We start from the raw sequence: 13,498 nt of genomic DNA, 5'->3' as shown, positions 1-13,498 counted from the left end.
CAAAGGATCTTGGCTCTCTTATTCTCCATGCCTTCCTTCCCCCAGATTTAATTGCCTTTTAAAAATTCTTCTCAGGCATTAATTTAAGACTTATGTTATTCAAAGTAGCATTTTACTATCCTATTTTGATGAAAGCAGGACATTCTTAGACTTCACTATTTTACAAATATCATATGTGTTTTACAGATTTTAGATGACCCAGTGATTAGAGACAAAGGTTCTCATTTTAGAACCTCCTAAATATTTATTTTAAATATTGAAATTATAAAGTGAATACATTTTATCATTAAAAAAAACATTATGAATCCTCTTTGCTTTATCAGAGTCATACATTTTACTTAATATTTACTTTTTTAAAGGATGCATGCTACGTATATAGTGGCAAAGTATGATTAAATTGAAAGCTACTCAGATTATTTAAAATTCACTATCTGATATTATTGGTTAGGAAAAACTTTCCAAAATGTAAAGATAGATTGTGTCTTTGGAAGGATACTATTAAGATATAAAATGTGCTACTTTAATTCTTATAATACAGATATGAAGGCACATGAAGAAGATGCTGTTCCTCAGCACATCCAAGGACATAGACTCTATTCCTGTCTCTATGTGACTGTGCTTTATAACATTATCCAAGTACCTTGGTAATACTTGAGTTAATAATAACTAATTTGCTATAAATCATATTTACTGGTGCAGATCATTTAGGAAGTTGTGTCTGCTTTTGGTGTTTATCAGTGCTATATTTAAAAAGTATAATTCAACTAGGTGATAGTGATTCCTTTCGTTAGAGTCTAGACTAAATTGTTTGATGGAATATGGGTAGTTAAGTAAATGGAACTATGAGGTTTAAGGGGGGAAATTAAACCCCAAGTGTTCATATGATAGCTACCATTTTGAGAATTTATTATGCAGGCATGCATCATCTTTTTAGTAATCAAAATAAAGCTGTCACAGTCTCATTATTACATTCACTTGACAGGTGAAGCTGCTGAGGAGTTAAATAAACTGCTTAGTGTCATAAAGAATTTAAAGCCCAGTTTGTCTTGGCTTATCTAAAAGCTGATCATGCTTTTTGCAAAGAGCATGTTAAGTGTTACACTGAACATCTTCTTGACCTGAAAAACAACAGACATATTTTTTACTTCATTATTAGGTTACTATTTTGTAAAGTCCAAAATGACTATTATTAAGTGTAAACTTCCTGTGCTTTCTTTTTGATACATTGAAAAATATCAGCAGTTTGTCAGATTCATATTTAAAATACTGTGGTTCTGGATAAGTATTAAATTTATTTTACATTTAATTTCCTAGGAGTTTCTGTTAGTGGGAAGATGTTTGCACAGGAAAAGGAAGACAAAACATTATAATAAAGTGGTGCTATCAAGAGATTACAGCAAATTCAGATGTTTACCTGATGTTCTTATGATCATCATACAGAACTATAATTACAGAAGATCACCTATTTTAATAGAAAGGCTCTACTCACATGGAAAATGTTATTTAGATATCTAATAATGCTTTAAATAATAACACATAATTATGTGTTCAAAGTCAAATAATTCATTATATTTACCAGAAAGTAGACACGTAAACCATGAGGATATTATATTTTGCAAACAAAATTGAAGGTTTTTTTGTTTGTTTGTTAAAATTTACTCTTGGGGAATTTGTCAAAATACATTACTGGGTTTATTGTGACAAACTCTTTAGAAAGAAATTTAGCATAGGAATCAAGAGTCATTACAATGACTATTCACGTTGCTTCAGAAATCTTATTCTTGAGAATACTTAAAGAAAAGTTTCAGAATCTGGAAGAGGGATTACAATATACTATTATAGTGATAGAAATTTGAAACAGCCTAATGGCATGACAGGGGGAAAATGGTGAATAAATTATAGCAAATACACTTTGTGGACTTTTCTACACCATAAAGATGATTTACTGATCCTATAAGGTAAAAAAGTGTATATGATAAAACATTAATGGAAACTATCTGCACAGTGCATATAGCTAAGCATGTGGGGGAAACAAACCTGAAAGTTGCTGTAAAAAATACCAAGAATGTGTGCTAAGGTAGGAAGATGGTGCATTATGGTTTCTATCCAATTTCTCTCAGTTTTCAATTTAAATACAAAATAGCTTTAAATCATTAATTAATTTTTGATAAAGAATGTGTGAGTGGGAGTGGGTAGATGGAAGGGAAGGGGAGAGAGAAAATCTTAAGCAGATTCTGCACTCAGCACAGAGCCTGACTGGGGCTCCATCTCAAGACTCTGAGATTAGGACCTGAGCTGAAATCAAGAGTTGGACATTTAACCTACTGAGTCACCTAGGTGTCCCTGAAATGACTTTAGAAGAAAAACACCTATCATATTTCTTTACCCCCAAATGCCTCTAGATTTGCAAACATTACCTAATAGACTTTGAGAGTGAAGAAACTTTTAAAATTATCTTTTATAAATTAGTTAATAAATAGTAATGAGGTTAATAATCTTAACACAAGTATTTTGTGTTGAGTTAAATTTAACAATTTTAACTTTATAGTCATTTAATATTTTATTATAGACTATTGAATAAATGTGCTACTCTAGTGTATATATTAATCAAGAGATATCTTATGAAGACTGAGTCTTAAATGCTTCTGATTGTAATCAGTGTTCTAAAGATTTCAGAAGTGGTTGTGAATTTATGAAAACATGCTGAGGAATATAACATGTTCAGCTATTTTTTCCAGAGTCTTATGGATTCAATAAAAAGAAGAAGCAATATTTGATCACAGGTGATTCCATTTTATTTGGAAGGAAAGTTATTCAAAAAGTAATTCTTTCTTGCAGCTCAGTGATACATCAAGAAAAAAGACACATAAAAATATATTTAGATTTTGAATGTGTACAGTAAAATAAAATGTTTATAGCATCATTTCCAAGTACAAATATTTAATAAAATAATCACATAGAGATACTAGTTATTTTTGGATATAGCTTCTACTTTTAAATAAGCACTCTTTAGACCTAAGAAATGGGATCAGAAGAATGACTCTCAGCTGTTGAATTCTGTTCATTCCAAATATATGAGTAAGGACCATCACAATGAATTCTAATTCAAAATCTTAAATAACATAATAAAAATCTTTCATTAGACAATAATTGTATAGCTTGAACATTTAAAGCTTACTGTATTATACCGTCGGAGGTCCACAAGGCCCCCTACAAAAATGAAAGTGTCATATACTCTATTGATTTTAGGATATACTAAAAAACCTTATAATGATGTAATATGAAAGCAAATTAGGAAATTAGGACAAAGTAAAGCTATTTGGACATGATATAAAACTGTGTGTCTGCTCAGTTTTTTACCTGCATCAGAAAGAGCATAAGCATTTTCTAGAAGATAGTCTGGTCCAAAAATATTTTACTTTTATGTTTTTGGACTGAATGAGACTTGTTTTTCTATTAACACTAATCACTTAATTTGCACAATAGTAAAACCAAACTTAATTTTGTATGATTGTGCATTTGAATACAAGTATGCAAATCTGCACAGGTATACGTGGTATAGATTATTTATTTTAAGAGGTGAAGCAAGGTTAACTGTATTCCACTCAGAACAAAGTTATTTTTAAATGGGCCAAAAATAAAGGAAATATTAATAGGATTTTATACAAGTAAAAAAATGTCAATATTTGGCAAAGTTGATGTTTCTTAAAAAATTTAATTCTAGCTTTCATTGTTTGAAAAGAATATAACACACGATTTCAGCAATGAGAGTTGAACATTCTCTCTTCTCTAGCCATCTGTGGATTGATGAGAATTAAATTAGTGAATAGTAGAGAATTTGGAGACTAAACCTCACTTGAGAGCAATGTCTCTCACAGGTCTAGTATTGGAGTGCCTAGTGACTTGCTCAGGAGCCAAAATGGAATAAAACCCAGCTTTCCTGACTGCCAGTTTATTTCTGTCTGTAACACATGTAGGAGTAGATAAAATGATCTGTGTGATTTTTCTACTTCAAATTCAAGTGATTTCAGCAGAATGCTCTTCATCTCAGCCGTTTTTTCATTGCGTACAGTTACTTCCTTACATCTTTCCTCCTGTACCCCGTCTCTCTAATGGAATGCTTGTAGATATTTTTAGAAGAAATATAGCCCTATATTATCCTAAGAAAACTGTAAATGTTAATGTGATTAATTTCAAATAATTAAAAATTAAAACTTTCCTATGATTTTGACAAGTTTTCATTGCTAATCATATTGAAATATTGCCATGTTTTTGAAGGAGCAAAGTGTCTTTGTTGTGATTCTCAGCAGAATTCATTAGCGCTTTTTTTTCCCTAAGTTTTTATTTAAATTCCAGTTAGTTAACATACAGTGTAATATTAGTTTATTAGGGCTGTTTTCATGCATGTGTGAGTGCATGCAGGAGTGTAAGTGGGTCAGTTTGTGTCATCTTTTGTCATTTCCTGTGAGAATATCTGCTCATATGTTTCTGGTCTGGTGCATGGACCCTTTCCTTTTTTTCCCCCTACAGACAAGGAAGCTTTCTGCAAAGAGAAAATTTTTATTTTTGAATCTTGCAAGAATTTGATACAGGTTTCCACTTCAGTTCCATCCAGTATGTATTATTCATAGACTGATAGCTTCTGATAGTCTCAGAGATACTCTGCAGGCCTCTGATGGGAAAATGCCACCTCCTTCTTTCCTAATAATGGACCTTTCCTTTATCTAATATGAAGCAATGGAAAGCAGATATGTCCATTCCAAAGAAGGAGACAAATTTCCATCTGCAGAAAATAAATGTTTTATTTCTACTCAGCAAAACATTGGTTTCTCTCACTAATAAAAACTATTCTTAAATTTTTGTGTCTCAAGTATGAAGATACTGGGAAATGTCAAATGAGTTACTGATAGTATTCCCAAATATTAAATTTACTATGCAGACATTCTAAGAAATAGTTAAAATGCATCATCCTCCATTCTTTCTTTTGGATTTTCATTGTTCAAGATATTTGTAGTTTGTATGTCCTAAGAGGAAAAAGGGAAAGAAAATGAAAACATAATTGTGTTTGCTAATAGCTTTTTTCTCTAGTTTGGTGACTTTCATTCATAAGAAGTCCAGAATATATTCATGGACTTTGTCTTTTGTGATGTTGCTGTTTCTCATCAACAGATAATTAGAAAGCACATTCACTTGAATTAGAATAATTTATTTACTTTCATTAAAACAAGTATCTAAAATAATAAAATAGAACAAATATTTAAAAAATAACCTCACTGTATTCACTAATGTGGATGGACTTAAAATGTTTATTGAAATAAATAGCTTTCTTTGACTGCATGATGTAAATTGTGTACATAATTTTAAGTATTTCTGTGTTTACTGAAATTTTCTCTTTTCATATGTATTTGACACACAGAGGCACAGTTATATATGCTACTTTGCTGGGCATGATAACTTTCCTCTGCTGCTTTTAGTTGCTGCTTGCGTTAGTCCACATTCTGCATAAGCCATAAGCCAAATTGAATTTTAGCTGAACTCTAGATGAATATACATATAGAATATACATATTCTAGTAGTGTCTTGTGATTACTCTTAATTTTCATGTGACATTAATTATATTAGGCACCCTGAGAAAGTGCAGATGAAGGCAGGAGACACTAATCAATGGAGAAAACGTACTGTGGATATTTAGAAAGTAATGACTGTATAAAATCTTTTTCTTCTTTTTTCTTCCCCCTTCTTTTTCCTCTAAAGATTATTTTAAAATTATTAATTATTTTTCCCAAACAACATAAATATACCATGCAATGTAATCAGTTTCACTTTCAACTTTATTTCTCTTTAGTTACCATTACCACAGCTATTGTGGTAATATTATATTTTGATATTTTCTATCATAATACATTCTGTCAAATCTAAAGACAATAATTCTTCCTAGAAATATAACCTAGTGGCTTAAGATTTCCAGTAGAATGAAGTTTATATGTTAGAAATATGTTAGAAATACTGGAATTGTTTTGATTATAAAATAACTATGGACTTAAAAATGCATGAATAATAATTTGTGTTCATATTTGTATTTTAGCTTTTTTATATTGCTCATGAATGCCAATCCAAACAGTAGTCCAGCAGTCCCTGTCATCACTGGTTCACTGAGCACTTAGAATCTGTTTACCAGTCAATTGCAAATGTGAACTCATTTTCTCTAAACTAATTGAGTTACACTTGTTAGATTTCCAGTGAGCTCTTGTAAGTCTGGTTGACCTATAGTACAACTAAAGTTCAGTCTCTCAGGTGTTGTTTCAAGATCATCAAACTTTCATTATATAAACATTTTCATAGCAAATATGTAACTATTTCCGTGTGTGTAAGTATGGCACCTGAAATTTTAAATTGGTTATTTCCATTTAACAAAGAAAAGTGTCTGAATTGGAAAATGCAAGAGGCTGACACTATCAGGGTTAGGAGTCTGACCTACTGTCCGCCCATTTTGCATAAGCCATTCATAACTCGTAAACTGTAATTTTCACTGTTGACACCATTAAGGGAACAGGGCTTTGAAATGATTATAAATTTCCCTAAATTAATTTTACAAGGCCAATTCTGTATTTTGATTTCTTATACATGTTGATGCTCTTTTAGAGAATGGTTTTCTTTATTCTACTTTTATTTTGCTTAGGCTACATAATAAGTAAAAGAAAATGTAATGGAGGTGTTAAAGGTAGCTAGAGAACACATAATTCACAGATGTATTGATTCTGATATATTCTTTCAAACTTTGGAACTGCCTGTATGCCTTTGGAGTGTTCTGATATAGCCAATACACGAATATATTCATTCCAGAAGCATGTGTATGCTATGTCATGTAATCAGTCTCCAAAAATGAAAAAAAAATAGATATGTCCTTAAAAATTATGATCAGATTCTTCTATAAAAATTCATTTCCTAAGCCCATTTCCATAGAGTGAATATTGATTTGATAAAAAGGCAAAAATAGCTTTAGCTATCTGTGTGCTACTGTGAGCTCACAAACTGTCATTAGAAAATTCAGTTGACAGTATAAAATTTGAATTCAACCCACCTCTGATATGACTGTCATGTGTCCTTTTCGTTCTCTATGCTGTGGGAGTGATGAAAGTCTGAGTGATGTGTCATCATCTATGTGTGTCAGGAACAATCTGCCAGTTTTGACTTTAATGGACAAGCCAGCCATGGAATGACAGCTGAGTGGCATAGCATGGTGGCTGATGCCTCTCACTGGATTGACTGCCTGCTAATCTAGTTTGGCTTTTTTCCCTGTAGTGAATGTGTTGGCTATTTCTTGAAGCTCATATTTCCTATTCTAACCTTTACCTCTAGCACACTAAGAGCCTTTTCAGGGAATCATTTATTAATAAACTGGTCTGCTGGAGTAGATTTGTTTCAAATATATAAGTTAAATTACTTCTTTAGGATAACCTAATGATGCCTTTTTCTGTCTTGGATGGTTATGAAGTATTCAGATTCATTAGTGCTAACCATAGCAGCAAAGTTAACAACAACAAAAAAATCAACTGCAGTAATTATACTGAGTGATTTTTTTAAAAGTGATTATATATAAATTCTGGAACCTTGTTTAGTCTCTGTCTCTACACCATGGCTAATATATTGAAGTTCTTGCATATATATATATAGTATATAATACATAATACATCACCAGTTCTTGCATTTATTCAAAATACTCACGGTTTTAAATTTATTTTAAAAAATTGGCAATAAATGTTTAGGGTTAGTTGGAAAACAATTCATTCATTTCCTGTCTCCTACTCAAAACTCCTACTTCAGCATTGGAATGAAAGAGGCTGTGAACTGTTATCTTAGAGTCAGCAGTGTTAAAAACTCAATTCATGGTACAGGGCTCCAAGCTAAACAAGGAATGGGTAAAACTAAGACACTAAAAATTCGGGGGGTTTTGTTTTATGTTGGGATCAAAGAAAGCTGTGGCTTAGTTTACCCTTTGCTAGTGTTAACCACAACTAAAAGACTCTCCTTTGTTTCTAAAGCTACTTACTAAACTGTGGGGTTATCTTTTTGGTAGACAAAGACGAATGCTCTAAGGATAATGGTGGGTGTCAACATGAGTGTGTCAACACCATGGGAAGCTACATGTGTCAGTGCCGTAATGGATTTGTGCTGCATGAAAATAAACATGACTGCAAGGAAGGTATGAAGGAGTGTTCTTTTCTTGACAACATCTAGAATTTCATGTAGTTTGGGTCAAGCATTGCTTCCAAGTAGAGTTAATCATATCAATGACTGATATCATTGCTGACCATTCAAATGTCAAAAAAAAAAAAAAAGAAAAAAGAAAAGTGCAGTGTTGAGATATCCAAGGCATAATATTGGAAACATCATCATACCTAAAGGTTCTGCACTTCACATATGGGTGGCATTAGAATAACTTTGTGTAACAGGCATCGAAGTGGCTTTGATGCCATCTGGCAGCCAGAAAAGCTCCACATTATGCCGAGGTTCTTGTAGAAGAGACCCTATAACAGTCTTCGACTTCTGCTAAATGTTTCGCATTTGGTTTATTTTCCCCTCCCCAGAATATCTCATATAAGTGCTACATGAGTGATGGCACTTTAAATACCAAGCGTATCAAACTCAAATGCCTACCAGAGGAAAGACATTTGAAAATGGTAGATACTATGCCATTTAAACTTCTAAGTCATGGGTTTGACAAAACAAAGCAAAACAGAACAAAACATAACAAAAAACCAAAAAACAAAAACCCATCCCAATAACACAATAGTAGTCCATCAGTTTTTGTCCCCAACATCTTATAATATTCTGATTTTATATTTTTATAAATATATACCTTTATCTCCTTAGCCAGTTTGAGGTAGATGGGAACAAGAAACAGTTACTTGGTTATTATTTCATCCTTTGAGGGTCTGCTCCTCAGTTTTCTACTTAATTTGGATTTATGCCCAATTTGGAAGAATTATAATGGCAGATTTTATAACTTTAGTTACTAGTTATAACATAGAGATTGGTAGGTCCCTGGCTAGAATCACAGTTAGATAGCATCTCTTTGTATGAACTTTGGAATAGTATAGGGTATCCTGAACTGACCCTTGTTCCATTCAGTTCCTTTCAAATATTGTCACGTGTCGGGGATTTTTTTTTTTCTATTTTCTTTCATTGAACCAATGATATTGCTCAGAATCATATGCAAGCAGGATTTTTTTCCCTGTTTTTACTTTCTTTTATGAAGATAAACCTGTAAGGACTCTGATATTTGTAACTTAGTACAGTATTCTGTTAAACCAACAGGCTGGGGAATAGTCCAGTTATTTTGCAGTTATGGAAGATAATTAAAAGAAAAAAGAGACAGCTTTTGCAGAGTATGCATGTACCCTAAGACTCACAAGTAACAACCATAAATTGGGACCTTAATTCCTTGTTTATTACAGTATATATTTTCAAGAAAGGATTTCATAGGAAACTTGGTTTTAGATAGAATAGTATTTAGGTATCCCTAATAAAGTTCATTTTTACTGCCAGTAAAGGATTAGGATTTTCTTTTTCCTCTGCTATGTATGGACACCTTCTACAGTTTAGTAGTTGGCCTCCTGGCTTTGTCTTATAGACTATTTCCATATCCTGGGGACTTCATATTTCATATGGCAAAGCAAGAACAGGGAAAATTGAACATAGAAACTCGTTAAGATCTGGATTCTGAGACTTGTTACATGATCCTACATTGTTTGAAAGGAGCTGAATTTCTTCTCTTATTTTTGTATTCCTATGTTAGGAGTCAAATATCGTATGGAAACCTATCACAATTAAAAGAAAGATCTAGTCGCAAGGAATGCAACAACACATTTATGTTGGGCATTATACATTTATTGCATAGCCCTACAGTGTAACAGGTGTTTTGTCCGTATAATAAAGAATTGCCCAAAGAGATTTCTTGGAAAATTTCAGAGTATTAGTTGTGTTTTAGAATGGGATACGTAATATACAACAAATAGTTCCCAGTCTAAACTAAGATGTGTAGGGGGCTGCTTCATAAGTTACAGAGAATGGACAGAGCCTGAGGATATTAAAATTTTTTTTGACATTAAACATTTTTGAAGTTTCATATTTACAATGTGGAATAGTCTCCTTTAAGGTAAGGTCATTTTAATTGTGAAAGCCTGAAAGAAATTTCATAGGAATTGAAGAAAATAGCTTTCAAAATTACTTTAGAAGCTATTTCCATGGCTAGTAGCTGTTCACTTATTTTTCTCCTTAGTACTGCAGTTTACTTTGATAAAATTAGGGTTAATTTACTTCAGCAGCTAAAATTATGGTTTAGACATTCAAGTGTTTACTTTAAGGGTGAGAGAAAATGAAAATACATGATCCATAAAATGGCTTAATGATGTTAATTAGCTGTAAATGATGTTTCTGCTAATAGAAAAAGATGAATTGAAAATGGCATAATCCATTGATTATCATTTGTAGCATTGCATTAAATATTCTGCACATGCCAAGTGTTGATAACCTCAATTGTCAATGTATGTTGCTTTGTTAAAATCAGAGCTTTCAGATCCAGCATTTTAAACTATTCCATTTTCTTTTAGGCATTTACCTAATTCATTGTAAACACTTAATTTCATGTGATCTAGAAAACTAACATTGCCTGATTATGATCAGTGACATGTTTGCCAAAGCAGACAACTATGATAACAGAGACTGGAGTGGTGATTAGTTAGTATTCAGGAAAATCTTTCCGCAGCATAGGGGGCAAATAGGCTACTTTCTTGCTAAACCAATCCTGGGCTAGATTTCCACACTGATTGCTATTATTGTTATTGGCACAGCTGAGTGTGAACAGAAGATCCACAGTCCAAATGGCTTCATCACCAGCCCCAACTGGCCAGACAAGTACCCAAGCAGGAAGGAATGCACTTGGGAAATCAGTACCACTCCTGGCCACCGAATCAAATTAGTAAGTGAGCTCGTACTTCTTTCTGTTAAGCTGACTGCTCTTGTCTTTAGTGGCCAGAACATGGAAGTAAAATGATTATTTATTTAATAGAATTGAATTAAAGGGCAGCTGGAAAAGATTTTCTTTTTTATGCTTTCCTACTTACACTGAACAAATCCCTGCTTTCCTAGATCAAGATGCAGTAATGGCAGCCAAACAGTTCTTATATGGTGTTCTTATCCTGGATGATTTAAACGGCATTATCAAAGTTACTGCAGAACAGTAGGCTCTACTTCATAACATGTTATGGGTCATGATCTTACCAAGAGGGGAAAATAAGGAAAGGAACAAGAAATCATCTGAGAGTCAGCAAGAAAGAAATAAAATAACTGTTCACATAAACATAACATAGTACCGCTTGTGTCAATTCTATATACCTCATAGATGAAATACATGTATTTTTTACAAAAAATGTTGTCTTGTAATGACAGATCATTTTTTCATAACATCATTGCCTTCTCTAGATAGATACTGGTATCCTTAGAACTTCCCTAAATTCAAATATAAATTTAATGTTTGTCTTTCCTCCTGTGTTCTTTGTCTTGCATTCTGTCCTGATCATCTGGTAATATATATTAAGTTTTATCACAGGATGCAGATACTTGAAGAGTATAATGTAAGGAAATAATAAGAAGAATATAGAAATTTTAATAATTTAATAATTTTCCATAAATGCTGTTGTCAAAATCAGGAGGAAATGTCAGCCAGCATTACTTATATGTGACATTATAATAATAAAATTAGAGAAAGTCACCAAGACCTTCACAGCTACCTGGAGTTTCTTGCAATCACTGTATTTGTAAAATATCAGTAAATGTCTTTCCAAACAGAGACATCAGTTTATTTTAGCCACTGTTTGGAAAGATGCTACAAGGTAAGGTGACAGTATTGTGGGAACATGATTATTTGCCAGTCCTGTCCAAGGTCCTGATTGAAAGGACCATTCTGAAGCTTATGGGCTGTGTTCTTTTTAATAGTGTGGTTAGCTAAAGAAATTGGAAAATAGATTTTCCAATCTATTGGAATTTTCTGAAGACATTGTGTTTTTTAGATCCACATTTTGTCTGCTATAACATTCCTTCTGTCTGAAGACAGATTCATTTTATATTTTGTGTAGGTTATGTCTCTGCAGTATCACTTTTTTTAAGGATATTTTCATTGGGTATAAAATTCTAGAATGACAATTTCATTTTCTTGTCTATAAACACTGACTCCATTATTGTTTTGCTTTCATGGTTTCTCAAAAGCCTGTTATAAATCCCATTTTTATTCCTTTTTTCCCCCTATTGCTATCTTCAACATTTTTTTATGAGAAGTTTGAATGTAATGTATCTAGGTGTATGTGTGTGTTTAGAAATATTGTGGGATTCATTTTTCTGAAAATTCTCTGAATTTCTTGCATCTGTATTATGATGTTTGTTAAGAATTTCTGAAAATTCTCTGCCATTATTTCTTCACAAGATTCTTTTTTACTATAGTCTCTCCTTTCCTTCTGTGATTCAAATTACACATATACTAGGCTGTTTTATATTATGCCATAATCTTGGGTGCTCTGTTAATTTTCTTTCGCTCTTCTTGAGTCTAAGTTTGCATAAATTTCTGTGGACCTGTCTTCAAGTTCAGTGATTATTTCTTTGGTTGTCTTGAGTCTTCTTGATGAGCTTATTAACACATTATTTTCCCCTCTTACCATGTTTTTTAATTCTAGCATTTTCATTTGACTCATTATCATAGCTTTCATGTTTATTAGTTTGCTTGGGTTGCCAAACCGAAATACCATCAATGTTATTTTGAGAGGCTGATTGAGAGGCTATAACAATTAAAATAATATTTTTTTACAGTTTTGGAGGCTAGAAGTTTAAGATTAAGGTTGCTGTCAGGTTGGTGTCTGGTAATGCCTCATCTCCTGGTTTGTAGACCGCTACTTTGTTGTAATATGCTCACATGGTCTTTCTTGTGCATGTGCACTGATAGAATAAGCTCTGGTGTCTTCTGTCCACATTTCAACTGGATTATTTGGTTTTCAGGTGGTTGAATTAAATAAGTTCTTTTGGATGGTAACTCTATCAGATAAGCAATTTGCAAATATCTTCTCCCATTCTGTAAGCTACCATACAGTTTTGTTGATCATTTCCTTCACTGTGCAGTAACTTTTTATCTTGATAAAGTCCCAATAGTTCATTCTTGCTTTTGTTTTCCTTGCCTCTGGAGACATGTTTAGCAAAAAGTTGCTGTGGCCAAGGTCAAAGAGGTTGCTGCTTATGTTCTCTTCTAGCATTTTTGATGGGTTTCTGTCTCACTGTTAGTTATTTATCTATTTTGGATTTATTTTTGTGTATAGTATAAGAAAGTAATTCTTTACTATCATCTATAGCATAGTATTTATAGTTATTTTATTTTTTTTTAAAGAGAGAGTATGCAGACAGTGGTGGGAGAAGAGGGAGATGGAGAGAGAGAATCTCAAGCAGGCTCCATGTC

At 32.6% G+C, this 13,498-nt stretch overlaps 1 protein-coding gene across 2 annotated transcripts in view; it reads left to right on the top strand.

Annotated features, from left to right (window-relative positions):
- TLL1 (tolloid like 1) overlaps positions 1-13,498 on the top strand; it is a 213,074-nt gene that overhangs the window by 170,838 nt on the left and 28,738 nt on the right. For both annotated transcript variants that reach the window (XM_059374212.1, XM_059374213.1), the window contains 2 exons: positions 8,078-8,203; positions 10,854-10,981. In XM_059374212.1, the coding sequence (XP_059230195.1) occupies positions 8,078-8,203; positions 10,854-10,981 (254 nt within the window). The remainder of the gene's footprint in view (positions 1-8,077; positions 8,204-10,853; positions 10,982-13,498) is intronic.

The sequence above is a fragment of the Mustela nigripes genome, chromosome 1, assembly GCF_022355385.1.
Source record: "Mustela nigripes isolate SB6536 chromosome 1, MUSNIG.SB6536, whole genome shotgun sequence".
In the NCBI taxonomy this organism is placed as follows: domain Eukaryota; kingdom Metazoa; phylum Chordata; class Mammalia; order Carnivora; family Mustelidae; genus Mustela; species Mustela nigripes.
Note: the sequence above shows the minus strand (reverse complement) of the source record. Positions and strands in the feature narration are given on the sequence as shown.